Source organism: Pinus tabuliformis, chromosome Q, assembly GCF_031772625.1.
Source record: "Pinus tabuliformis cultivar Carrire ecotype Pingquan chromosome Q, CPIR1, whole genome shotgun sequence".
In the NCBI taxonomy this organism is placed as follows: domain Eukaryota; kingdom Viridiplantae; phylum Streptophyta; class Pinopsida; order Pinales; family Pinaceae; genus Pinus; species Pinus tabuliformis.
This window is the reverse complement of record NC_142296.1, coordinates 440,865,997-440,892,598: the sequence shown is the minus strand read 5'-3', so window position 1 is coordinate 440,892,598 and position 26,602 is coordinate 440,865,997. Positions and strand designations below refer to the sequence as shown.

The 26,602-nt window shown below is 40.5% G+C and overlaps 1 protein-coding gene across 5 annotated transcripts in view; it reads right to left on the bottom strand.

Annotated features, from left to right (window-relative positions):
- Nucleotides 1-700: 700 nt before the first annotated feature.
- The window catches only part of LOC149220110 (ARM repeat superfamily protein), a 276,511-nt gene continuing 250,609 nt past the window's right edge, over nucleotides 701-26,602 (bottom strand). For 4 of the 5 annotated variants that reach the window (XM_089384657.1, XM_089384656.1, XM_089384658.1 and 1 more), the window contains 3 exons: nucleotides 1,622-1,740; nucleotides 1,419-1,496; nucleotides 701-1,310 (listed from right to left, as the gene is read on the bottom strand). In XM_089384657.1, coding sequence (XP_089240783.1) covers nucleotides 963-1,310; nucleotides 1,419-1,496; nucleotides 1,622-1,740 — 545 coding nt within the window. In that variant the 3' untranslated portion in view covers nucleotides 701-962. Of the gene's footprint in view, nucleotides 1,311-1,418; nucleotides 1,497-1,621; nucleotides 1,741-26,602 lie in introns of those variants that run through there. The other variant, XM_089384660.1, reaches the window with a different exon arrangement.

Genomic DNA, 26,602 nt, shown 5'->3' with positions numbered 1-26,602 from the left:
GCAATAATTTAACCATAAAAGATGTCAAATGTGTGTGAACATATATTTAGGGTCATATAACAACATGGCTTCACTGCTAAAATGTTATGAAGAGACAACCATGGCATGTTATGTGGCATCACAAGGTTCACAAAGCTCTTTGGGCACGGATTGCTAGTGAGTACTCCTCTTTGTTGCCCCCCTTCATCAGAAAGGGGTCCTAGTTGGAGACATATTGACAGACCCGACAGGCAGATAGGACTGTGTGGGACATGATCAGATTGACAGGCATCTCCTTATGGACAATCCAGTGTCAAACAACTTTTCATGAGGCCCCTACTCTTTCATTTGAGAAAGTATCAATACATAAATCAAAGCTGGGCATGCAGATTTCATCCAGGATTGGCATATTTAAGAAAGATATAGAATCTCTTGCATGGGCACCAAGACAGACATTCTAGCTCTTCTTGCCTGTGTAGAGAGAGGAAAACTATTTGTCTGCCTACTGGCCCCCTGTTATATTGTTGTTGCACACTTTTATTCTTGAACAATAGAATATAATATGCATATTTCAAAAAAAACAAATCACTTTACAAAGAGAAATGACTGCACTATGCAGGAAAAAATCATTCAGATCAGAGGAAGAACTTCTTCCTCTGCAGCAGTAACAAAGAACATTTGAATCTTTGATACTGGAATCTCAATATTACAAGTTCCCTCATGGCTGTTACTTTTTCAAATGTGTTTTTCTATAGAATACACTATTCCAGTGTTGTTCTTGAACCAAGGGGGCAACTGTGTCACTACATCTAAATTGCTCCACAATGTCCAAAAGCAACATCTTCCAACTATGGAAACTAAGGCAAATGATTTACATAATGGAGCAAACCTAATCTGGTAAACTGCGGGAATGCTGACATGTAAAACTGTCACTGTTCATAAGATGCCATAAAAATAGCTTAGAAGAGTGACTTATTGTGACTTTAAGAAATCTGAGACACCAAATTCTCAAATTTTGCAACAAGATGCTGATGATTTCCATAACGATACATTTCAATCAATGCTCTTATTGCCCTCAAAATGTTTGATTTGCTTTGCATTAACTCATCTTTCACAGAGGCGATACCTTCAGCTTTGATACAATAGGCAGCAAGATTATCTTGGGATGAAATCCATTCTCCATTCACAGTGTAGCTACTCAAGCAATCCTTGGTATAAAGGGAATCACCCTCATTCTCCTCTCTGAAGATGTCCTTTATGTCAGCAGATGACGCGAACTTGACAATGTTATCACAAGTTAATCTTAACCACTCTTCTAAAAATGATGCCCTCTGCACGTAGACAAAAAGGTAAAAGCATTTAATCCATCAGATCTGTGAACCACAAAACAATTAGCTAATCCACACCATTGAAAGGTTCAAAAACCAATAACAACTTGCCTTAGTAAGAAAGCCATTAAAATTTTCGTAATCTTCTGGAAAAGCAAGACCAAAAATATGAACAGTGGTTGATGTCAACTGTAAAATATGCCAGCAAAATGTTCAGCACTAATACAATGTCAAACTAAGAAATACTGCTAAGAAAATCAGTGTAACCTATACAGTTAAATAACTATGAACATAATCTGACAATAAACCTCTACCTGTTCCGCAAGAGTTTTTCTATATTTGAAACTTGAAGGTGCTATATCCTGATCTGAGTCCAATACTTCCAATGTATGCCCCAGTGCTTGCACAATATCAGCGAATGAATCACCATAATCTGAAGCAGTGAAACAGAAAATCAAATTGAATATTGAACCCCTCGTTAAAAAAAAATATATAGTTTAATACATAGATTTAGAGTGTGACTACTGCTGCTGTCATCAAAAACACATTAAAAGAAACTACATAAAGAAATCAAAGCAAACAATATTAGATTTGTAGCAAAACTAATCATCTACTTGTTAACGTTATCTGTTTGAAAGAAATAATGGCATAATTTATTCAACATTAGCATTTATTTGCATCTGATCCGTCGTATAAGGCATCGCATTCTTTGCGGATCAACTGATAAGCCAATCTACAATCACCAGATCAGCTACCTGAACTGATTTGTGACCAAATTTACCACAGCTCGAATCAATTCTTAATCGTCCAAGATCTATGATATTGGTTCAATGATAGGGAATTAGCTACTGCCCTTTTTATCAAATATATCACCCAACAGTAAAGGTTCCACGTAAGTTTCCAATGGAAGAATAGTTATTGGGAAGCAATAGCATCCATAAATGTGCTCCATACAACCATCAAAGCGATGGCCAGCACTGCATAGCAAGGCTGTAGCAATGCCTTCTCATGTGCATGACCTTTTGTATATCAACAAACTATTGTTTCTAAAACACTTCTTATGGACACCACTCTAAAGGAAAGGCCTGTGATCATAAATCCTCCAAGGCCTAAGGGGATAACCGAGAATGTTATGGCAGATGGCTTCAAAATAACCTTTATATCAATGATAAAATAATATGACAAGTTAACGTAGATATTTTGAAAATAAAAACAGTATAATATGTTATAATTGATACGATAATTAATATAAAATGGTGTTAGCCACTGGTTTGGACTAGTATAGCCAAAAAATACAACTCAAACCAACCAAGTTGGTTTAACATGGCTAGTTATAAGAACATTGGTCGATACAACATATCATCCTTGAGGAGGAAGTCTTTGTACTGATATCTAATTACAGTCAATTTCCTAAGGTTTGAAACTGTCTATAAAGTCTTCATCAATGGGGTAAAGTGTGCTTTGATTTCAATCGCTATCAACCTTGCCTTGCTTTGTGTGTTCAGGGCTGTTATTGGTGATCAAGATGGAATCTCAACTACCATATCATGTGCCCCTTTGAGATTTATGACCAGGTTGAACTACTCAGTTAGCTGACCTATCAAAGTTGTTAACTATCCTGCAACTTCAATTGATTGCATAAATATTGCAATGTTTTGTGGTCAATATGCAAAATTGTTTTCCTAAAGTAGTAAGCATGATCACTAGTGCTTAACTGCTTACACGATCATGCAGATCTCTCCTTATCACTGGTTAAAAATGATATAACTGCACAAAGAATGACATTGAGTGGAATAGGTGTAGTGAGACTTGGTTGTGCAAGATCATTGTCATGTGTTGACAAGTGGACCCCCCCAAGCAAAGATGAGACTCGGTTGTGCGAGATCCTTGTCATGTGTTGACAAGTGGATCCCCCCAAGCAGAGATGTGACTTGGTTGTCCGAAATCCTTGACAAGTGGGTTATCCCCCCAAGCAGAGATGAAACTTGGTTGTGCAAGATCCTTGTCATATGTTGGCAAGTGGCAATCCCCGCAAGTAAACATAGGGTGATGGATGAATCTCCCCTATCATGATTCTTCTTCATTAGAGTGAGACACCATTGTTCCAGATGATACAAAGCATAGATGAATAAAGATAAGCAGAGAAAGCAAAGATCTTTATTGCAGAAAGAAGTTCCTCCCTCACTGAGAGGGAGTGTTGAAAATTGGCAACTCATCTTCGATCCTTTTTTTCTTTTTTGTTGATGGATTAAAGAGCAAAATGCAATGTTCTGAAGAAAAGGCAACAGTAAATTCACGATTAAGACAGTGGTTTGTCTGGGTCAAAAAGTGCTTTTTACGCTTAACTTCTGGGGTATGTGTTTTTTTTTTTTTAAGGCCATTTTGGGTGTATGGTTTTTTAATCTTTTATTGCAGAAAGAAGTTCCTCCCTAACTGAGAGGGAGTGTTGAAAATTGGCAACTCCCCCCTAATTGAGGAGTGTTGAAAATTGGCAACTCAGGGATGAATTTCTAAAACATAGAAAGTCTCAAGATAGTAAATCACATTGCATCAATTGGTAATCAAGTATTATTGATGAAAAATCACTTCTTATCATTAATCAATCCTAATAGTTCAATCTCGACTTAATATTTTATCATTAATATTATTATTATTCTTATGATACTATTATATTATTAATAAAAATAAATTCAAGTCACTCAATCATGGCTCTCAATAATATTCTCTTACACTCTCATTATTGGCATGGCATATTCCTCTTACACTCTCTTACACTCATTAAAGCATGTCATAAAAGATTCTCTTACACTTTCTTACACTGAATAAAATCATGTCATAAAAGATTCCTCTTATGCACTCTTTAAGTATATATAACACTCTCTCTTAAAAGCATAAGTTACAAAGGCATGCATACCTCCTTAATGGCATGAGTCACATTTCATAAATGGGCATATGTTACTCTCCGTCTTGGCATGCAACTTACTCCTTTATGTCATGGATTCATTGCTCCTATATATATGTGCTTCATTCTTTGTCCCCTCACTACTTGTGCATTGTGAAAGAAGAATTCGAACTTAAGAGAGAGTTAGAGAGAGTTGAATAATATTGTGAGAGAGAGACTAGGAGAGTAAGAGCAGAACTTGGTGAGCCAAGGTTGATTCAGTGCTTTAATGTTGCAGTGTTGATTCAGTGCTTTAATGTTTCAGTGTTGATTCAGTAGAAGGGAAGGTTGATTCAGTGTGTGCATCTGTTACTGCTACCAGTGATCTTCATGTTACAACTTGTTCAAATTTGGGTGAACTTACTCATTCTCTTGATCTCTCATTGTACTTTGTATCTCTGTTGAACAATTGATTTCGAAAAGAGGAAGAATCTAGCTGGATTTTACCCTTGTGGGTTTTGCGGCTTGCCCTGGTCATTGGACCTAAATTCTTTCTCATTTTGTTCTTGGTTGTTTTCTATTGTGAATTGATTTATGTTCTATCTACAATTGCTTATCTAATATTGCAACATAAATAAGTTTTGTCATAAGTGATTGTTATAGCATAGAACATGAGAACTTCAACACAATTCATTGTGACAAGAAGAGTGGGTTTTGACTTGCAAAAAATCTCGTGTTCCATGACAAGTCCAAGCATATTGAGATCAAATATCACTATATCTGGGATATGGTGCAGAGAGGTGCAGTAAGACTCCATCATATAGTCATTGATGGCCAGATCACTGACATTCTTACCAAGCCTTTTCCGAAAGGGAAGTCCTTGGTTTTCAAAGAGCAACTTGGACTAATAGATGTGACCCTTCTTAGAGAGGGTGGTCATCGATGATGAGCCTTCGATGTGTGAGATCCTAGTCACGTGTTGACAAGTGGATCCCCCCAAGCAGTAATGAGCCTTGGATGTGTGAGATCCTTGTCATGTGTTGACAAGTGGAACTGCCAAGCAAATATGAGACTTGGATGTGCGAGATCCTTGTCATGTGTTGACAAGTGGATCCCCCCAAGCAGTGATGAGCCTTGGATGTGCGAGATCCTTGTCATGTGTTGACAAGTGGATCCCCCTAAGCAGAGATGAGCCTTGGATGTGTGAGATCCTTGTCATGTGTTGACAAGTGGATCCCCACAAGCAGTGATGAACCTTGGATGTGCGAGATCCTTGTCATGTGTTGACAAGTGGATCCCCCAAGCAGAGATGAGCCTTGGATATGTGAGATCTTTGTCATGTGTTGACAAGAGGATCCCTCCAAGCAGAGAGATGAGACTTGGTTGTACGAGATCCTTGTCATGTGTTTACAAGTGGATCCCCCCAAGCAGTGATGAGCATTCGATGTGCGAGATCCTTGTCATGTTTTGACAAGTGGATCCCCCAAAGCAGTGATAAACATTGGTTGTGCGAGATCCTTGTCATGTGTTGACAAGTGGATCCCCCCAAGCAGAGATGTGACTTGGTTGTGCGAGATCCTTGTCATATGTTGGCAAGTGGCCACCCCCCAAGTGAATATAGGGTGATGGATGAATCTCCCTTATGATGATTCTTCTTCATTAGAGTGAGACATCAGTGTTCCAAATGATACAAAGTAGAGATGAAAGATTAGCAAAGAAAGCATAGATGTTTATTGTAGAAAGAAATTCCTCCCTAGTTGAGAGGAAGTGTTGAAAATTGGCAGCTCAAGGATGAATTTCTAAAAATAGAAAGTCTAAAAAATGGGAAGTCTAAAATTAGAAAGTCTCAAGATAGTAAATCACCTTGCATCAATTGGTAATCAAGTATTGTTGATGAAAAATCACTTCTTATCATTAATCAATCCTAATAGTTCAATCTCGACTTAATATTTTATCATTAATATTATTATTATTATTATTATTATTGTGATACTATTATATTATTATTAAAAAGAAATTCAAGTCACTCAATCATGGCTCTCAATAATGTTCTCTTGCACTCTCATTATTGGCAAGGCATATTCCTCTTACAGTCTCATTAATGCTATTATAGTCTTACACTCATTAAAGCACGTCATAAACGATTATCTTACACTCAATTAAAGCATGTCATAAAAGATTCTTCTTACACACTCTTTAATTCATATTATGTTACACTCTCTCTTGAAAGCATCAGTTACAAAGGCATGCATAGCTCCTTAATGGCATGAGTTCATTTCCTAAATGGGCATATGTTACTCAGCCTCTTGACATGCGAGCTACTCCTCCTTTATGGCATGGATAGGTTGCTCCTCCTATATATATGTGCCTCATTCTTTCTCCCCTCACTACTTTTGCATTGTGAAAGAAGAATTCTATTGAAAAATGTGTAACTAGGTTTAGTCTTCATAAATATGAAATGTACTTTTGATTCTTGTATATTGTAAAATGAAAGAAAAATAATTATTATTATTTTTTGGAGCATGGGTTTCATGCTCAAGGTCTTTTATTTTAGAGGTCAAGCACCCATTGAGTGCTTCTAAGGCTTGACCTAGGTCAAGAAGTCAAAGAGTAATTGTCATAAGTTGAAGACCCCATTGGGCACATTGTAACTTGTAAAGAAAAATTATTTTTGTCATTAAAAGTGTCAAAATACGCTTCAAGACCAAGTCGTCATAGCAGCTAGGAAGTCGGCCTAATTTGAGGAGCCATGTCCACCTTAAGAAGCCTATATAAAGGAGGGAACTCAACCACCTTGGAACACATACATCTCTCACTCATTTCAAGCAAAGAAGAAGGACGAAGAAGATTTGTTTCTGGGCTAATTCTCTCTCACACGTGCGAAGAAGGAAGCTAGGGTTTGTTGCTTCAAAGTTGAAATTCTCTATCTATTGGGAGAGGATCAAATCACTGGAAGGACTCAATAGGTCACCTTCTAGCCCTAGACAAGGAAGCAAGGCAAGCAAAGTTGTTGGGAGGCCTTGGAAGGCTAATTTCACTCACACATGTGGAAGCAACAGCAGTTGTTGGGGCCGAAAATTTCAAACCTATAGTAGAGGCCGAAATTCTGAAGCTGGGAGGTTGAAGTTGTGCTACTGGAAGAGATTTGACTGGGTTTGACTTGGACAAAGGAAGCACATCATCTAGAAGGGTTGGACTTGGTCTTGGAGGGTATTGGTCTTGGTCTAGAGGTCTTGGAATTCGTCAATTGAAGAATCTATAAGAAGAGAAGAGATTTGCGGGTTTTCCTCTCAAGTGGAGAGGTTTTGGCTTTGCCTTGCAGCCTACATCCTATGTTCTTGTGTACTATTGTTCTTGTTTTGGTAGTTGTTTGATAATATATAAACATAATAATAAGTGAAGAAGCTAAAAAGTAAGAAAAAGTAAAAAGATATTGCAAACAACTATGAAGAAAAGAGAAATCATCCTAACTATTGCCCTACAAATTTCTCAACATGGTATCAGAGCTAAGGTTGGCTAAGGGCACTCACTAGCACATTTCAAAATGATAATATTTGGGTGATCAATAGTGGAGCTTCAAGGTATATAACTGGTCAACATAAGCAGTTGAAGACATTATCAAAAGGGAAGTCCTCTTACTTCATAGAACTTGGTGATAACAAAAGCTACCATTTATGAGGAATTGGATCAACTTTGATTGAGCTGAAAAATGGAGGGAACATTCATCTCAACAATATCTTATTTGTTCCAGGTTTGCACAAAAATTTACTTTCCATATCAAGTCTAGAAGACAAGGGTGATAGAGTTGCTTTCATTGATGGAAAAGTTGTAGTATGGAGATGCAAGAATGATCGGGATCCGTGAAAGAAGACTTTACCGATTGTTGACTCCCCTCGCTCAAGCCTTGGTTCACATTGAAGTTAGTCCTTGTAAACTTTGCATATAGACGATTTGGTCATCTCCACTACAAAATCTTACCAACCCTAAATAACATAGTAAATGGCATCCCCAAATAAGATCATGAATGTGTTTGCAAGGGATGTGCATTGGGTAAGAACACCAAGACACCATTTGGAAGCAGTGCTTCAAGGTCAAAAGAAATCTTGGATCTTATTCATTCTGATGTTTGTGGTCCTATGACTCCAAAGTCACTTGGAGGTTATCTATATTATGTCACATTTATTGATGACCACACTAAGAAAACTTGGGTGTGCTTAATGAAATCCAATGATGAAGTATTTATCAAATTTCAAAACTGAAGTAGAAAACCTTATAGAGAGGAGAATCAAGATATTAAGATCTGATAATGGAGGAGAATACACTTCAAAAAAACTTATAGCCTTTTGTAAGGAGTATGGGATTAAGAGGAAGTTGATTGTCCCATATAATCCCAAGTAAAATGGAGTTGCAGAACAAAAGAATTGGTCCAATGAAGAAAGTGTAAAAGTTATGCTACATTATTAAGATTTGCTGAAATTTATGTGGGGTGAAGCTACAAAGACAACTGTATACATTCAAAATATGTTGAAGAATCTAGGGCATTTAGGTTAGGGTGAGATTCTTTGAACAATGATAACTACTTGTGAGGTACTTTTTCTTATTAGCACAATCTTCTCTTATTATTAGTGTATGTTCTTTTACTTCATCAAATAGTTACCAAAACAAAAGAGACAAGAACACAAAATGTTGGCTCTCTGCCAGGGCCAAAACCTCTCACTCTTTGAGAGGAAAACCCACACAAATTCTTCTTATAGAGATTCTAATTGACGAATACCAAGACCAAGACCCTTGACCTATAAGCCACTCCAAGACCAAGACACCAATCCTCTTCTTTGTCATTGCTGAGATCATCATCACTGCTACTGAAGTCATCACTGCTGCAACACCGAGGCCATCACTACTGCACCATTGTTGCATCTTCACCGAGATCTTCATCATAACTATGAGATCTCTATACTGAGATATGTATATATATATATATATGAGAGTTGCACTGAGATCTTCATCAAGATCATGATCTTGTAACTATACCAAGACCATGATTACATCTATGTCGAGATTATGACTGCATATAGAATGTATGCTGAGACAGAGTGTGTCACTGTGGGATCACCGAGATCCTCCTCATCAAAGAGACAGGTCCGTTTTGAAGTTTCCACAGAGATCTTGCCACTGCCCATTCGAATAACACTGAGATGTATCCGAACCTCATTCTGCCTCTGCCCATCCGAATTCAGAGATGACTGTAGCCTCATTCAAACATCAGAGAGAGGTATCTGAATCATTGTACTTGCAGCTAGCCCTTAGACCTTTTCGTTGTTCCATTATCATCTTTTCTTGTTGCTCCTTCCATCCGAATTAGCTTCTGTTCTAGGGATCCAAACTGTCCTCTTGTTATTACCCATCTAAATTCAGAGGATGATCCAAATTCCTGAACTGAGGAAATGTGAAGTGCCTTGGTGCCTATATATAGTGGTTGCCCATCATAAATAAGCCGACTTGAGTGTATGAAGGGATGTGTCTCTATATAGTGAGCTGACATGATCTTCCTTTAATTCAATTTGTAGGCTGACTTCTTCAAGAGGGATTGTGCTTGTCTTTGGAGGGCTTCTAGACATTTCTATAGACTTGTATACATTAAACATAGGCTCAAGAAGAGCTCTTCATACATGACATTAATTCTAGACTCTAAATGAAAAATCCTATTGTTCTAAAATCACTTTCTCATGGAACCCATGAAGCAAGTTTACAATAATAATTTGTTCTTTTTATTACATCATTTACATCAGTCATAATTACATGTCACTATGAAGACTGAACCTAGTTACACTTTCTTCAACAAAATCAAAGTCCCCACATGTAACTAGATAACTTGACTCCTGAAGAAGTATTCATTGGGAAGAAACCACGTGTAGATCATCTCCAAATTTTTGGTTGTCTTGTCTATATTCATATACCAAAGGACAAGAAAGAAGTTGGATCCATTAGGCATGAAGGGTACATTTGTTGGCTACAATAACTCTTCTAAGGTCTATAGTGTTGATTTATCGTAGCATTGGATGTGCTCTAAGCCTCAAAATTTACAAGGAGGCTAGGACACATGTATTCCACAATACCCAGGAATTGTTTTGGGAAATTCTACCCGAAGACAGTTTTATTAAAATAATTAATTATTTTTAATGGATGCCTAAGTCTAAACTTAGGAAATTAAAAAATTAAAGAGTATTAATCAAACTGTGGGTGAAACTTCTAGAAGAAGACGAGGATCAAGCGAAAATGATCCGAGCCATTGATTAGAATCTAATCTAGGTCGTTGGTTCTCAGCTAAAGTATTGTAAGAGGAGGCTTGATGGGCATTTAGAAGATACATAGAGTATGAGATCAAGAAATTGATTTCTCAAGAGAATAGTGCAGTAGTTGCCGAGAGATCATCGAGGAGATTTCTTGCAGTGAGGGGCAGAGATAATTTTCTGGAGGAAGTTTTCCTGAGTCAGAGAGTGCAAGGCAGAGAGGGCAAAAAGACATCCAAAGAGGTTGACGCAGGGCCACGCAGAGCTACGTTGTGGTAGCACAGAGCTTCAAAGGGAGTCTGAAATTCTGCTGAGGAACAATTAGGATCAAGTGTCAGAGCCGGGGTGTGAGACCGGGAGGACAGAAGGCCGAAGTTTCCAGCCAGCAAAGGATCAGAGGAGGTGCAGCGCAGTCCCTAGAAGCAATGACACAATCACTGTGCGGGAGTGATGCAGTACTATGCAAAGGCTCACCTCTAGCGCAGATCAGTGCCAGATTTTCTAGTAACAAGGTGAGATCATCTCACTATCTTTTTGTCCAGTTAGATCTCTATATAGGATTTCCAGTTTGGGCATCCAAAGAATTGTACTCAGAAATTACTGCTTAATAATACAAACCCTCAGTTGTTGCACCAGTTTTCCCACATTGGGTTTTTCCGGGGACATTGGTCCAAAAACAACAGTGTCATTTGTGTGTGTTATTTCTTTCTTGCTCAGTTCTTGTTTCCACATATAATTTAATTAGTGGAGGCTGCAGTGTATTGGTTTCAATATTTACCGTAGAACATAGTAAATAATTTGTTCAGTTATTTGACAAATAGAAGATACGTAATCAGTTGTTGCTGTAGAAATTTGGGTCTTCCAAACTTTCACATGGTATCAGAGCAAGGGAGCAGACCGGAAGAGCCAGTGCTGAAGAGGAGGAGGGAGATCGAAGTGTTGCGTAGGCAGCCGATCGAATCTCCAAAGGGATTTCGCAGTCCAAGCCAGGTGGGCAAAATTTTCATGGGAAAATCTCTCTCTGATTGAGTTGACAGAGAGAGCAGCGCAAAAGCTTCAGCGAAGAGGAGGTTTCTGGTGTGACACAGTTTTTTGCAACAGTTGTTTGGGCAGAAATACGTTAGAAGGGAGAAGAGAGAAACTGTTGAGGTAATTCTTCCTCAGATGACTTCCAACCAAGAAGTCTTAATTCTCATTCGCTGAGCAATAGAAGGGAGAAGCAAATTTACTAACACCAGCAGGGATTGCATAGGCCAGCCTAGCAGCAGCGCAGAGAAGAGAGGAGACAGTTCGACATTTCATTGGCAAAGGTGGCAGCTAATGGGTTGCAAGATCAGGATCGGTTGGAGGGTGCATCCAACTATGTGATCTGAAAGGCAAGGATCTCATGCCTTCTGGATGAGCACGATCTCAAAACTTACGTTGACAGTGTGGTAGTTGTACCCGCGGATCCAGATCTGCTCAAGAAGTACAAGGCCGAGATGACGAAGGCCAAGAGGTTGATCCTCGACGGAGTGAGGGATCATGTAGTGTGTCACATTCCCGGCAAGAATACTACTCGACAGATGTGGGAAGCTTTGGCCACGCTATACAAAGGATCTTCCGAGCAGTGGAAGATGTACTTGGAGCTGAAGATGAGATCCACGCAGATGCAGAAGGGGGGACACATTGATCTGTTCCTTATGAAGCTTCAGGAGATCCGAGATTTGTTAGCAGCTGTGGGGTCAACACCTCAGCCTACTGAGATGGTGAGGTTGGCCCTAAATTCAGTCTCAAAAGAATGGAAAGTGTTTGTCCAAAGCATCCTGGGCAGAGAGAGATTGCCAAATTGGGAAGTGATGTGGGCCGCTCTTCAGTAGGAAGAGATGAGGTGAGACTTAGTCAAGTGCAAACTTGATGGCAAAAGCAATAGTGGGACGAAGCCCAAGGAGGAGGAAGACAATGCAGCCCTTGCATCTAAGGGGCAGCAAGAACAGTGGAGAAAGAAAAAGCATGTCTCAAAGATCAAATGTTTCCGGTGTGGTGAACTTGGTCACTACGCTACGCAGTGTCCTCTTAAGAAGAAGGACAAGGAAGTGAAACATGATCCGCAGGCTGTAGCCACAAAGATCGAGGAAGAGGAGTTCATCCAAGAGAGAGGTGGGGTGATCTAGTACTGTAGTTAAAAAGAATTATAGATGGGCAGGATCCTTGAGGAGTCCACCTCTTGAATCAATACCTCGCTATGGGAGCCCATATCATAAGTAGCAGGATGGACAAGGATCAATTGATGCAGAGGACTGTCGGAGTGACAGCTACAGTGGCTAGAAGCGCCACAGACTGAGCAGAGCAGAGTTGGTAGTAGTGCAGTTGGCACAATGCAGAGTCAGCAACAATGCAGAGGCTTGAAAGGGTCAGCGCAGAGACTAGCAGCAGTTAGAACTCTAGCAACAGATGCATAATACAAAACACCGGTTCAGTAATTTTGGATGCTTTTCCGTTGCTGATGCAGCAGCAACAGCAGTTAGAGAAGGTTACAGTGCAGATGCAACATAGACAGTGGCAAGGTCAGCATCAGCACAAATGCTTACAAAGGTTGCAGTACATATGTAGTGTTGGTAGTGGCAGGGTCAGCAACAGTACAGATGCAGTGTTGCCAATGGCAGGGTCAACAGCAGTACAAATGCAGCATTTGCGCAGTGGTTGGTGGGAAGCGATGTCAAACATCAGCAGTGCAGAGGGAGATGTTACAGAGTCAGGGTGATGCTTCAGCGGGTTGCATTACTAGAGAACATTCCTTGCTAAGAGAGAGTGTTGATTTATAGTAGCATCGGATGTGCTCTAAGCCTCAATATTTGCAGGGAGGCTACGACACATGTATTCCACAATACCCAAAAATCATTTTGGGAAATTCCACCCAGAGACAATTTTATTAAAATAATTAATTATTTTTAATGGGTGCCTAAGTGTAAACTTATTAAAATAATTAAAGGGTGTTAATCAAACTGTGGGTGAAGCTTCTAGAAGAAGACGAGGATCAAGCCAAAATGCTCTAAGCCATTGATTAGAATCTAATCTGGGTCGTTGATTGTCAACTGAAGGATTATAAGAGGAGGCTTGATGGGCATTTGGAAGATACATCAAGTAAGAGATCAAGAGATTGATTTCTCAAGAGAGCAGCGCAGCAGTGGCCAGAGAGATCGTCGAGGAGATTTCTTGCAGTGAGGGGCATAGACAATTTCTGGAGGAAGTTTTCCTGAGCTGGAGAGTGCAAGGCAGAGAGCGCAAAAAGATAGCCAGAGACGCTGACGCAGGGCCACGCTGTGGCAGCACAGAGCTTCAAAGGGAGTCCAAAATTCTGCTAAGGAACAGTCAGAATCAAGTGTCGGAGCCGAGGTGTGACACTGGGAGGACAGAGGGCCGAAGTTTCTAGACAGCTGAGGATTAGAGGAGGTGCAGTGTAGACCCCGGAAGCAGTGACGCAGTAACTGCATGGGAGTGACACAGTACTGCACAGAGGCTCACCTCCAACGCAGATCAGTGCCAGATTTTCCAGTAACAGGGTGAGACCATCTCACTATCTTTTTGTCCAGTTAGATCTCTATATAGGATTTCCAATTTGGGCATCCGAAGAATTGTGCTCAAAAATTACTACTTAATAATACAAACCCTCAACTGCTACACCGATTTTCCCACATTAGGTTTTTCCGGGGACATTGGTCCAAAAACAATGGTGTCATTTGTGTGTGTTATTTCTTTCTTGCTCAATTCTTATTTTCGCATATAATTTAATTACTAGAGGTTGCAGTGTATTGGTTTCGATATTTGTCATAGAACACAGTAAATAAATTGTTCCATTATTTGACAAATAGAAGAAACTTAATCAGTTGTTGCAATCATAGTTTTAAAACTCCGACTCCGACTCCGACTCGGCCGAGGATCGACTCCGACTCCGACTCCGAAACGGTAATGACTCGGCCGACTCGATTTCAATGACTCGGTCGTTGTAAAAAATACATTAAATATTTATTTTTTTTATAAAAAAACATAATTTTAAAGATTTTAAACATAATTTTAAAGATTTTCATTCATGTTTCCAAACACACAGCATTATAATATAGATGAAAGACAACATATGATCAAAGTAGGCTCATGAACCAATCCATTATATCAAAATGGTACCCAATGGCAATACATAGTCAACTGTCATACATGATCAAAGACTCAAAACAAAAAACACATAACCAAGGAGGCTAGAAATGGCCTCTACAACAAAAGTAAACTGTGACGGCGACTAGACTCCAATACTAGTACTACAGTACTACTGGCTAGTAGCTAATGCCAGAGGAGCCAAGATCATGTCGATCAATCTCTGGATCATCATCATCAGAGTCAGACAGGGGGCCCCATGGCTCCTCCTCATCATCATCATCTCCAACTGCAACTGTAGAAGTGGTACCACTAGCAGGCTGTGCAACTGCAGAAGATGCAAGCTGAGATAGAGTAGATATGCGGCTGCGCTTCTGTCGTGGCCGAGCAGAGGAAGCACCTACAACTAGAGTCCTTGCTGGCTGTGAGACTGAGGCTGGTGGATTGGGATCTGCATTCAACTGAACAGGCTTAAGTTGAACAACATGTTCAAGTTCAACTGATGTCTCCATATCTAAATCTAAATCAAGATCCTCATCAGGATCAAACTCTGCTGGACGACTCTCCACTACCCAATCTGATGTTGGATCAATGTCTTCCAACACAATGGGATCTAAATCAGTGCTTTTGTTCAGCAAATGGTTTCGTCTGAGCCGAAGGTTGTATTGGACATAAACTAGATCATTTAACCGTTTTTGATCCAAACGGTTTCTCTTCTTTGTGTGAATCCTCTCAAAGACAGACCAATTGCGCTCACACCCAGATGCACTGCAAGTTTGACTCAAAATACGAATTGCAAACCTTTGCAATTCAGGACAATGGCCACTAAAGGCCTCCCACCATTGTGCTGCAAAAAACATAGGAGTGTAATGAGTTAGCTCAACAAAATTACAAATTATATCTAACTTTCAAATTATAAACGATTTAACAAACTTTAAAAAAAAAAGTAAAACTATTAAGAATTTGAAAATTGAAATTTTTGTTTACCTGGCTCATCTGCTTCTCTTGCAATCTTTGCTAGGTTCTTTCCAAAGGTACCTGATGCATTGCTGAAGATATTGGCTTGTCGGTGTATCTCCAGTTGATCAGACTCCAATGGGATCATGCGATCAATGCAATCAATCAGTCCATCTCTGACCTCCCCCCTCAAAGCTCCTGACTCCTTAGCTTTATAATGATACCGTGGGTTCAAAAAATACCCAGCTGCATGTATAGGTCGATGGAGTTGATTGTTCCATCTTTCATCAATGATTGCCCAAATGGGCCCATACTTTGCCACTCTATCCTTGTATACCGTCTTTATTTGCTCCTTTGCTTGATCCATAGCCTCATAAATGAAGCCCATAGCCAACCTTCCCCATCCACCAACCGCAACACCTTAACTAGTGGCTCAGCATGCTTCACAATCTCTGCTGCCTTTCTCCAAAAAGTTTCTTCATGGACTTTCCTTTTCAATTCTTTGCCTTCAGGTTTGTTAGACCAATTGCTTTGATTCCATTCATCACTGGAAAACATCTTTTGCAAGTTTCTATGTTGGGAAAGCATAGATTGCAATGTCAAAAAATGTGTAGCAAATCTAGTGATGGCAGGCCTAATAATATCCTTGCCCCCAGTGTGTTTCCTCATGAAGCTCAAAACCAATGTATGATTGTAGATAAATTTTGTTATGCTTTTGGCATGATCTATAGTGTTTTTGACCCAATCTAATTTTCCAATATCCTCAAGCATGAGGTCTATGCAATGTGCAGCGCATGGGGTCCAAAAGATGGTCTTGTGTTTTTCCTCTAACAGTTTACTAGCAAGAACATAGTTAGAGGCATTATCTGTGATGATTTGAACAACATTAACCACCCCCACCTCCTCAACAACCTGATCCAATAGCTGAAACAATAAGTGGCCATCTTTTACCTTATCAGATGCATCAACTGATTTTAAAAACATGGTTCCCTGTGGGCAGAAGACAAGAAAGTTTATGATGGTACGGTTTCTTTGATTAGTCCATCCATCTGACATGATGGTACACCCTGTTCTTGCCCATGAGTCCTTGAACTCTTGCAAATACTCATTAATGGATTGAATTTCTTTCTACAAACGAAACCCCCTTAGCTCATGCATAGTAAGGCCTTTGAAGCCTTTTCCAGCAGCATGTATGGCATAAAACATAGGCTCATAATATGGTGAACGAGCAGCATTAAAGGGGATATCAGCATCATACCACCATCTAGCTATGTACTCACAAGCAGTCTCCCTCAATTCTTTCTTCCAATGGTCATCTAAAGTGGGCTGCATTTGAGTTTTACTAACTTCAGGACCATGTGCATCTGATGGAGAGAAGGGAGTGAAATAACTTTTGATAGTCACATCACCCTTTTTCATTCTACCCTTTCCCTTATCTTGAACAGAACCAAAAGAGGGAGGAACATATCGGAAAGGGTTGGATGTATCAGTTTGAGGGATAGAGGAAGAACCCTCAAAATCATAATGGGGGTTGGCAACCATCATTTTTTGTATCTCCCTCTTCCTCCCAATTTCAGCCTGTATGTCTCTTTGCCTAGCCTTATCTTCTTTAAATTTCTCAAAGCTGGCCAACAAATTCTTCCTAATCTCCCCAATTTCTGGTGAGGTACATGGGGTAATTTGGCCTCTAATCCCTGCCAAGTGTTGTTTCAGCCTATTAATGCTCCCAGGACCTTCCTTAATTTTCCTATGGCAAAATTTGCATTGCATTTGACTATCAACCATTTCAACATATGCCCAATCAGGATCTCTTGCTCTAGGTGCCATTTTTTGACTAGGAAATGAAAGCAAACAATCTGAAAATGAAAAACAAAAAAAACCTTGATTCAATGTTCATTTATTTGACAAAAAACACTCTCTAAGCTTTCTAGATATGCACCTAAAATTTACTAAGCAAAAACAGATTTATAGAGGTGAAAAAAATACCTCTAGGGACAAACTGCCTCCTCAAGCTTGCTCCAAGAATCAACTCCTCAATGCTGCTCCAAATGGCTGCTCAAGAAGCTCCTCACTCCAGCTACAATGCTCCTCCAAGACTCCTCACTGCAGCTCCAAAACAAGCTCAAGAACTGCTCACTAACTCTCAAAGAAGACTCTCACTCAAATGCATAAGATTGCTGTGAGTGAATGAGAGCACTTGGGTGTGTTAAATAGGGTTTGGGAGCGGGAAATGAACCCCAAAAGTCATTTAGCAAATTCATATAACTGCTTGGAGTCCAAACCAACCAAAAAACACTTTAAAAATCCATTAAAACTTTATTAAATCGCAGTTTGACGTGTGCCTGGGCGTTTTTTTGTGACTCGGCCGAGTCATAATGGAAACGGCCGAGTTGGCCGAGTCATGGCTGACTCGGCCAGTCGAACCGTTCCAAGGGTCGGGTCACAGCAAAGGGTATTGGCTCGGATCAACCCGGCCGTTTCGGTATCGAAACGGCCGTTTCTTAAAACAATGATTCCGACTGGGGAGGCAGTGAGCAAGATGGAAGAAACACTACAAGAGGACGTTTTAGCTTGGGATCCTCCATGGTCTCATGGATAAGCAGAAAGCAAGATACGGTTGCTTTGAGTAGTGCAGAAGCTGAATATATTGTAGGGGTCCTAGGAGGGGTTTCAAAGGAGCAACTACTAGACCAAGCAGCAACAATGGGACAAAGACCCATTATCACCTCAGTGAATGTCCCCTGCTTTTCACGGAATTTCACCGATGGGAGGAGTCACGGTATTAAGGAAATCAATATGAACGGTAAATCAATGATGGAGAGGTAGTGATTTCAAAAGCCCAGTCATAGGAAAGACAAATGAAAGAGATTACTTGCTCAAGAAGCAAGGTGTAGGGCATCTAAGAAAGGCTTTGGAGGAAACCTAGACCTAGGGATTGGGGATATATCTTGATAAGGGATATGCTAGACCTAAGAATCCTAAGAGGATAGGGCTCTTAAAATGATCCTTGTGAAATTAGAGTGATGAAGGGTGTGGGTCCTGGGACCATAGAGGAACCCAAGTGGACCCAAACAAGGTCAAGGTTTTGGGGTGAAACTTTAAACGAAAGGTCTTTACCAAGTAAAGGAGGAGAAAAGGATCAAAGAGATTATATTTGACTTGAATTTTTAACGCAATGATCCTAGATGAAGCCACTAACCAATGAAACCTAGGACCAAGAATGGAATTGGAGCTAGGGCTTAGGATAATTCCAAAGCTAGCCACAGGAATTCTCTCAAAATTTATAAGCGCCTAGAAGACACCCCAACACAGTGGTGCTCTAACTCGCTCACCAAATGAATGGCGGCAATTGATTTCGTGTGATGCCCTAGGAGACACTAGGACTGGGGCTTAGAAAAAGAGAGAGAGCAGTGAAAAGATATTTGATTAGTTGATCACCAAGGATAGAACCAGTGCCTAGCCTATTGGGAGAACAGAGTCAATCAGATCTCAACTTTTGGAGTTCTTTTACCCAATCAAGGAGTTCCCGAGCAACTTCGCATAACCCTAAGGGCAGCAACTAGGTTACCAAGGAAATTTATACTTCTTATTGCTGCAATTTGATGACTTATCAAGGCAATTGTATAGATAATATATCCCTAGGAACATTTATTCACTATACTATACATGTAACATATGCAAAAACCTCACAAAATCAAATTTGCACTTCAATTAGGGTAGAAACATAGATCCCGTGAGCAAAAATTCCATACAAATTTGCACTTCAATTAGGGTAGAAACATAGATTCCATGAGCGAAAATTCCATACATTATACATGTGATATGAAATAGAGAAATAGACCATGAAAAAGCACTTACAAGTATAGTGAATATATCCAACCATCAAAAAGAGACAAAATTGAAGCTCCAAGGCCAAGACAAGATTTCCAAATGTCAAAATGCATCAAAGATCATCCAATTCGTCCTCCAATAGCTATAGCGAAATTCTAGAAGAAATAAAGATCCAAATCAAAGTGATGATGATTTACAAATGAAGCCTCACATGTATTTATATTAGCATCCAATAGTCCGATTAGTCCAATTAGCCTAATGATGCCCCTATAATAAAAATGTATGAAATAACCCTATTTTGGTGACAAGCCCACCAAATAGCAACATAACATGAATAATTAGCCTCTCAAGAGGGCCGAAACGATAGAAAAGTAGGTAGGAGGGTCATTGCAAGGCCAAATGATGTCCCTTATGTGTGATAATGAATAGGAGGGCTCCAATAATAGTGATGAAAGAGGTGGCCCCTTGATCTCCAAACAAATGACCTGTAGTGCTCTCAAGTGGTTGTGGGGGCACAAAGAACATCATCATGGGTCTCCAACTGAATAGAACGAGCACGTATCTCATCTGCAGGAGTTGGAACAGTGATTAAAGCCCCCTTGTCTCCCATGGTGAGACAAAACCCTGTCTGGGCCCTCGATCAACTGCCAAGTGTGTAGTGCAAGTGTGTAGTCAGCTAAGCAAAGTCAAATTAGCCTAATGATGCCCCTATAATAAAATAATGTACGAAAGAACCCTATTTTGGTGACAAGCCCACCAAATAGCAACAAAACATGAATAATTAGCCTCTCAAGAGGGCCAAAACAATAGAAAAGTAGGTAGAAGGGTCGTTGCAAGGCCAAATGATGTCCCTTATGTGTGATAATGAATAGGAGGGCTCCAATAATAGTGATTAAGGAGGTGGCCCCTTGATCTCCAAGCAAATGACCTGTAGTGCTCTCACGTGGTTGTGGGGGCACAAAGAACATCATCATGGGTCTCCAACTGAATAGAACGAGCACGTATCTCATCTGCAAGAGTTGGAACAGTGATGCAAGCCCCCTTGTCTCCCATGGTGAGACAAAACCCCGTCTGGGCCCTTGATCAACTGCCAAGTGTGTAGTGCAAGTGTGTAGTCAGTTGGGCAAAGTGGTCTAGGTGCATGATCATCCTCAAATAAGTGGAACATGAGCAAGTAACGAATAGTTTTGAAGGATCCCATGGCATGGCTATCTACCCTCTGTTATAGTCGAGGCCACGGTCCTCAATGCACACCCTACAAGTGCCAATATGACTATCTAGAAGGCTTGGACCCCGTATAGGGAGACCAAACCCCAAGATGAAGACCCACCTACAATCCTGTATAAGATCTAATGTGTCTCCTCACCTTCCAGTACAACAAATCATTAGTGTAATTGAGCAAATAAGCTTACAAATCATGGAACCAAGTGGGCACTTCATAGTGGCATGCCCTTCCATAATGAGCTTTAAAGTGTACAGGTGTCTCCAAGTTCAAAAAGGAGGTTAATCAAGGACCCTATTAGGTAGTTCCAACCTCCAAGGGACTTACAGGTCCATGCTAAATCCGTCATATGGCAGGTGTCATGCAATATAATGATGGAACAGAGTAGGGCATCAGGGTAAGGCTCCAAGCCACATGCCATGGTACAAGGGTAGCTATAATGAGGGAAGCCCACACTTGGGTGTGTAGATGTAGAAGGTTGCAATCATGGTACATGGGTTACCCCGACCTTTGTTTTTCCACCCTTATTCATATGCCTTTTTCCTTTTATTGATTTTTCTTTCATAATTGCTCGGGGCTAAGGGATGAGAGCATGATCAGAATGATAGAGCAGTGAATACCCCCTTTAAGGTTGGGCAGTTCATCTTCCACTAGGAGTTGGGACAGTCATGGATTCCCAAATGATGGAAGAGGCCAATGTGAGAGGCCCTACGAACCAGGGTGATGGCCATAGTGATAGGGGGTAGAGCTCATGTTGGCTTTTGCCCACGTGCTAAATTTGTATGTCCCGACCATCTTTTGCATTTTATGGTACATTTCCTGTTGAAAGTGGCCAAATTATGCTTTTTACTTTCTTTTTACCTACATCAACCTTCGGGGCATCGTTCTAGGCCTGACCCAAAGTGTGGACAAGGGGAGGGGGAGGCTAACTCCTTACGGACCCAATGGAAAAATGTGGACCCAGATGGGAGATATGTGAAAAGGGGTTATAATGAGCAGAGGAGAGTGAGGTATGTAGTGTCGAGAAGCGAGACCACACAACCAAAATCGGGATTTCCCATGTAGTGGCACTCCTAAAGCTAGCAGCCAATAAAGGAGATCCCACGGGACTAGGATACAAGTTTAACCACCAAGTCGGACATAGGAGACAAGAGTACAAACCAAGACTGTCCTTTCCATCAAACCCTCACTAATCCATGCCCAAAGTTATCCATAATAAGTAAACAAAAGTACCCAACTACATAATGAAAGCCATACCTTCGAAGGTATATTCCTTGATAAGGGGTATTCCTTGATAAGGGATGTCCTAAAACTAAGATCCTCAAGGGAAAAAGGGTTTTTAAGTGGTCTTGTGCAATAGGAATGATGAAGGTGTGGGACCACAAAGAAGCCCTTGTGGACCCAAGCAAGACCTATGGTTTCAGGAGGAACTTCAAACAAAAGGTCTAGACCAAGAAAGGGAGGAGGAAAGGTATCAATGAAATTGAATTTTACCTGAGTTTTTAGTGCAATGACCCTTGATGAACCCACTAACCAAGGATACATAGGGACAAGAACAAAGTTGGAACTAGGGCTTGGGATAATTCTGAATCTAGCCGTGGAAAATCCTTCAAACTTTGTGAGGGCCTAAGGAACACCTCAATGCAGTTGTAGCCCAACTCGCTCTTGGAATGGATAGCTATAATGGATTTCGCTTGATTGCTTAGGAAACCTTTAGGGTTAAGGCTTAGAAAAGAAGGAAAAGAGGTGAAAGAGATATTAGTTAAGGTGATCACCAAGGATAAGATTAGTGCCTAGCCCATTGGGAGAATGGAGTCAACAAGCTTTCAATTTTTTTTGGAGTGCTTTTACCCAATCAAGGAGTCCTATGGCAACTTTGCATAGCCCTAGAGGCAGCTACTAGGTTACCAAAGTAATCTATACTTCTTGATGCAGCAATTTGATGGCTTCTCAAGGAAATTATGGAGATAATTTATCACTAGGAACATTCATTCCCTATACCTAAACATGTAACATATGCAAAATCCTCACAAGATCAAAATTTGACAAATTTGCATTAAATTAAGGTAGAATTTCAGATTTCTTGAGCGAAAATCCCATACATTATACATGTATACAAGAGAAAAGATAGACCATGAAATTGCTCTTACAAGTATATTGAATATATCCAATCATCAAAGAGAGACAAAATCGAAACTCCAAGACCCAAAGAAGATAATCCAACGATCGAAATGCATCAATATTCATCCAATTCATCCATCAATAGCTGTAGCGAAATTCTCAAGAAGAGAGAGATACAAATCCAAGTGATGATGAGGAATAAAATGATCCTCTCATCAATATATATGATCCTCTTGTTGAGAAATCTAGGGCATCAAGATTAGGTGCTTTCTCTAGTAACGATAACTGCTTGTGAATGCTTTTTACAGTTTACTTCTTTAGATTAGAATCGTCTCTTAAGTTATATTATTATAGTCTTCTTCTTCATCAAACAGCTACAAAAGCATAAACAATAACGAGACAAGAGATAGAATATAGGCGATCAACCAGGGCCAAAACCTCTCCAACTTGAGAGGAAAACCGAAACGAATTTTTCTTCTTATAGAAACTTCAATTGACGAATACCAAGACCATGACCTAGACCCTTGACATCACAACCTCTCCAAGACCAAGTCACAAGTTCCTTCTTTTCTGCTTCTCTTCCTTGTTCAGATCAACGCAAGTCAAACTGTCTTCATGCACTGCACTTTTGTTTATCTAAAATTTTCGGTCACTTTACCCTGAGAATTTCGGAGTGAGCTTCTAGTGTAGAGAGGGGCAGTTTGACAGTGGGACTTTCATCCAAGGTCGAGAATACATAGCAGAGTGGCAGCACAGCACTAGGGAGAGACAGCGCGGCTCCAAAATGGTGACGCAGAGGTTGGAGGGCTAACGCAGTCACTTAGAGGCAACGCTGGGGTTTTAGTGAGGCAAATTGGGCATCAGTTCAGCAGATCAATTTTTGTTAATTTTAGACTACAATGGTATGTTCTATGCTTTAGAGCAATTTTACTTCAATTTCTTTATTAGCACGGTAACAATATTCATATTAGCAATCACATCAACATGATAGTAAAATGCAGATAGAACATAAACATAAACAGTAGAAAACAAGCCAAGACAAGAGGACACAAGATGTGGCACCAGCCAGAGACAAACCCCAATGTGGGGAAACCCTTGATCAAATCTTCTTTTAGTCTTCAATAGTTTGGCAAAGAGAGATAGTACAATTTACAAATCTGATAATTTATAACAGCAAATGGGGTAGCAGGCTAAGTGGGCTTGATTGTGGGGAAAACTCCACATTTAAGCGCGCTTGAGCCAGAGGCGATCTGGGATGGGTGACCTCCCGGGTAGTCCCAGTTACCAGGTGCAAGCCCCGGAAGTGATGATTGACGCTATGTGATTCATTTCACTAGTTTCAATCCCACTTCTTCACCCGTGTGAGCATCACCCGATGCAATGAGTGCTAAGTGAACTATTCAAAATCATGAGAAATTAGTCAGTTATGACTACCTCTCATGGAAATGGTCATAGATGAATGATTTACTTAATGCAGTTGAATCCCAAAATGATATCTAACAATTTATAACACCAATAAAAGAGCCCTAACCAGAAAAGTCAACGTTGGTCAACAAGGCAGATTTGGCCCTCAACAAATAGGTCAACTTCAGTCAACTTCGGCCTCCAAACAATAAGATAAAACAGCTCTCAAAACAGTGAAATTCAACCCAATCAAAGTCTGGTCAAATAGCCCACTTACGGTCAACACTAGCTACAGTCAACGCTGGTCAACAGTGAACGTTTAGCCTCGATTTTTGTGCCCATAAATGTGGTCTGCCCAAACAGAGATAGCCCTCACAAAAACGCAGTCAAAGGAGGTCAACGCATGTTGGTCAATGCTTGGTCAAACTGTCTAGCAATTTAGTCTCCTGAAATTTCGGCCTCCTAAAATTTCGCTCTCCTGAAATTTCGGACGTGTGGAGAGAGAAAGAACCAGAAATCCGTACCCAATCAATAAGGAGAGAGAGAGAAGTGTGAAGATGAGTGTGTCCAAATGAGGCTAAGTCACCTTCGATTTATCTGCAACATTGAGGATGAATAGACATGACTGTTGGGCTTCTGAGCCTACATAAGTTTGTTGGTCGACCTTGACAATTTGACCATAATCAAAATAAATTCATAACATCATTTGTACATGTCAGAATTGGATGATCTTTAGATCAATCATGCACTTCTCGGAGAGAGGAATCCGAGAAAAATATCAACTATCATAAATAAGATGACCCATGTGGATTTTGGCCCTAGTTGCCAATTTTAACATTTTTTTAGCAGGGAAAGCTCATTGGGAGGGTGAGACAGCTCCTAGAGGAGGTGACGCAGTTCTAGTGCAGAGCTGGGAGCAGCCATCGCTGCACAGCACTGGCAACAGCATAGTCACCTGTGGGGTTTGTTCATCCAGTTGTTGGATCTGCCAAAATATCTATCTCTAGATAGAGGTACTTCTATCGAGTTTATTCTCTGTTGGGTTAGCCGGATTTGGCACCCTAGTTGTATTCAGAAATCTACTTAATAATAAAACCCTCATATATGCTGCACCGATTTTCCCACACTGGGATTTTAAGGGGACATTTAGTCCGAAAATAAGTGTGTCCTTTGTGTGGTTGTCTCATTTATTTTTCAGTACTTGATCTATATATTGGTGTAGGTTGCAGTGTATCTGCATTAATATTTTCTAAATAATTCTGAAAATAACTTGTCAAACTGAAGAACACAAGTAGATACTGTAAATCAGTTTACTGCAAAAGGATTTCTGATTTGTTAGAATCAGAAATTTTCACATGGTATCAGAGGGTTGCAGATCAAGGAGGATTGAAGCCATCATCGAAAGGACAGAGGAAAAATATGTGCGTCAAGACAGTTGTCCCGAGAGATAGCGTAGTTTCAGGCCAAGAGAGCAGAGGAGGGGTGACGCAATCACCAAGGGAGGCTCATGCAAAGCCTGCGCCGGCCTGATTGGGTGACACTGTTGCTGCAGAGGGTAGCGCAGTGGTTACTGGGCCAACGCAGAGACTGTTGAGTCTCGGTTTTTCAGTTGTTGTGGTTGGGGGTGCAGCGCAAATTTTATCTAGAGTTGTTGGTGGGGTGTTGATTCTATTGGTGCAGAACAGTACCTAGTGGGGCAGAAGCAAAGTAGAGGGAATCAGTTCCTCAGAAGATTTCTTGCCAAGAAATCTAGATCTAGTGCTAAGCAGAAGTAAAGAGAGATCAGAGGGGTGGTTCGACAGTGGTTGGCAAAAGGATTTCCGTGAAGGAAATCAAAATTCAGAGGGAGCTTGTTCCTTAGAGGATTTCTAGCGCCAACGAAATCCAGATCCGAGTTTTGCTGGGGCAGCAGCGAAAGAGGAGGGAGAAGAAACCAGTTCGACATTCATTTGAGAAGAGATGGTTGTTAACGGACTGAGGGATCAGGAGAGGTTGGATGGAGCATCCAACTTCGCCATCTGGAAGGCCATGATCCTAGCAGTTTTGGATAAAAAAGTACGAGGAGGCTCAGGAAAAAGCAAAGTGCATGATCATGGACGGGGTCAAGGATCATGTGATCCCACATATTGCAGAGAAAGACATAGCAAGGGAAATGTGGGAGGCCTTGACCATATTGTATGAGGGAACTTCCATTCAATGGAAGATGTTGCTTGAGAATCAGCTGAGACAGTTTTAGATGCAGAAGGGAGAAGAAATTGATCCCGTCCTTCTCAGGTTGCAAAGGATCTGTGACCAGCTAGCTTCTGTAGGGGCTACACCAGATACTGAATTTATGGTCAGGACTGCACTGAATACAGTGACTAAATACTAGGAAAACTTTGTCTAAAGCATCTTGGGCAGGGCTTCTCTTCCCAGTTGGGAGGAGATGTGGGCATCTCTACGACAGGAAGAGATCAGATGA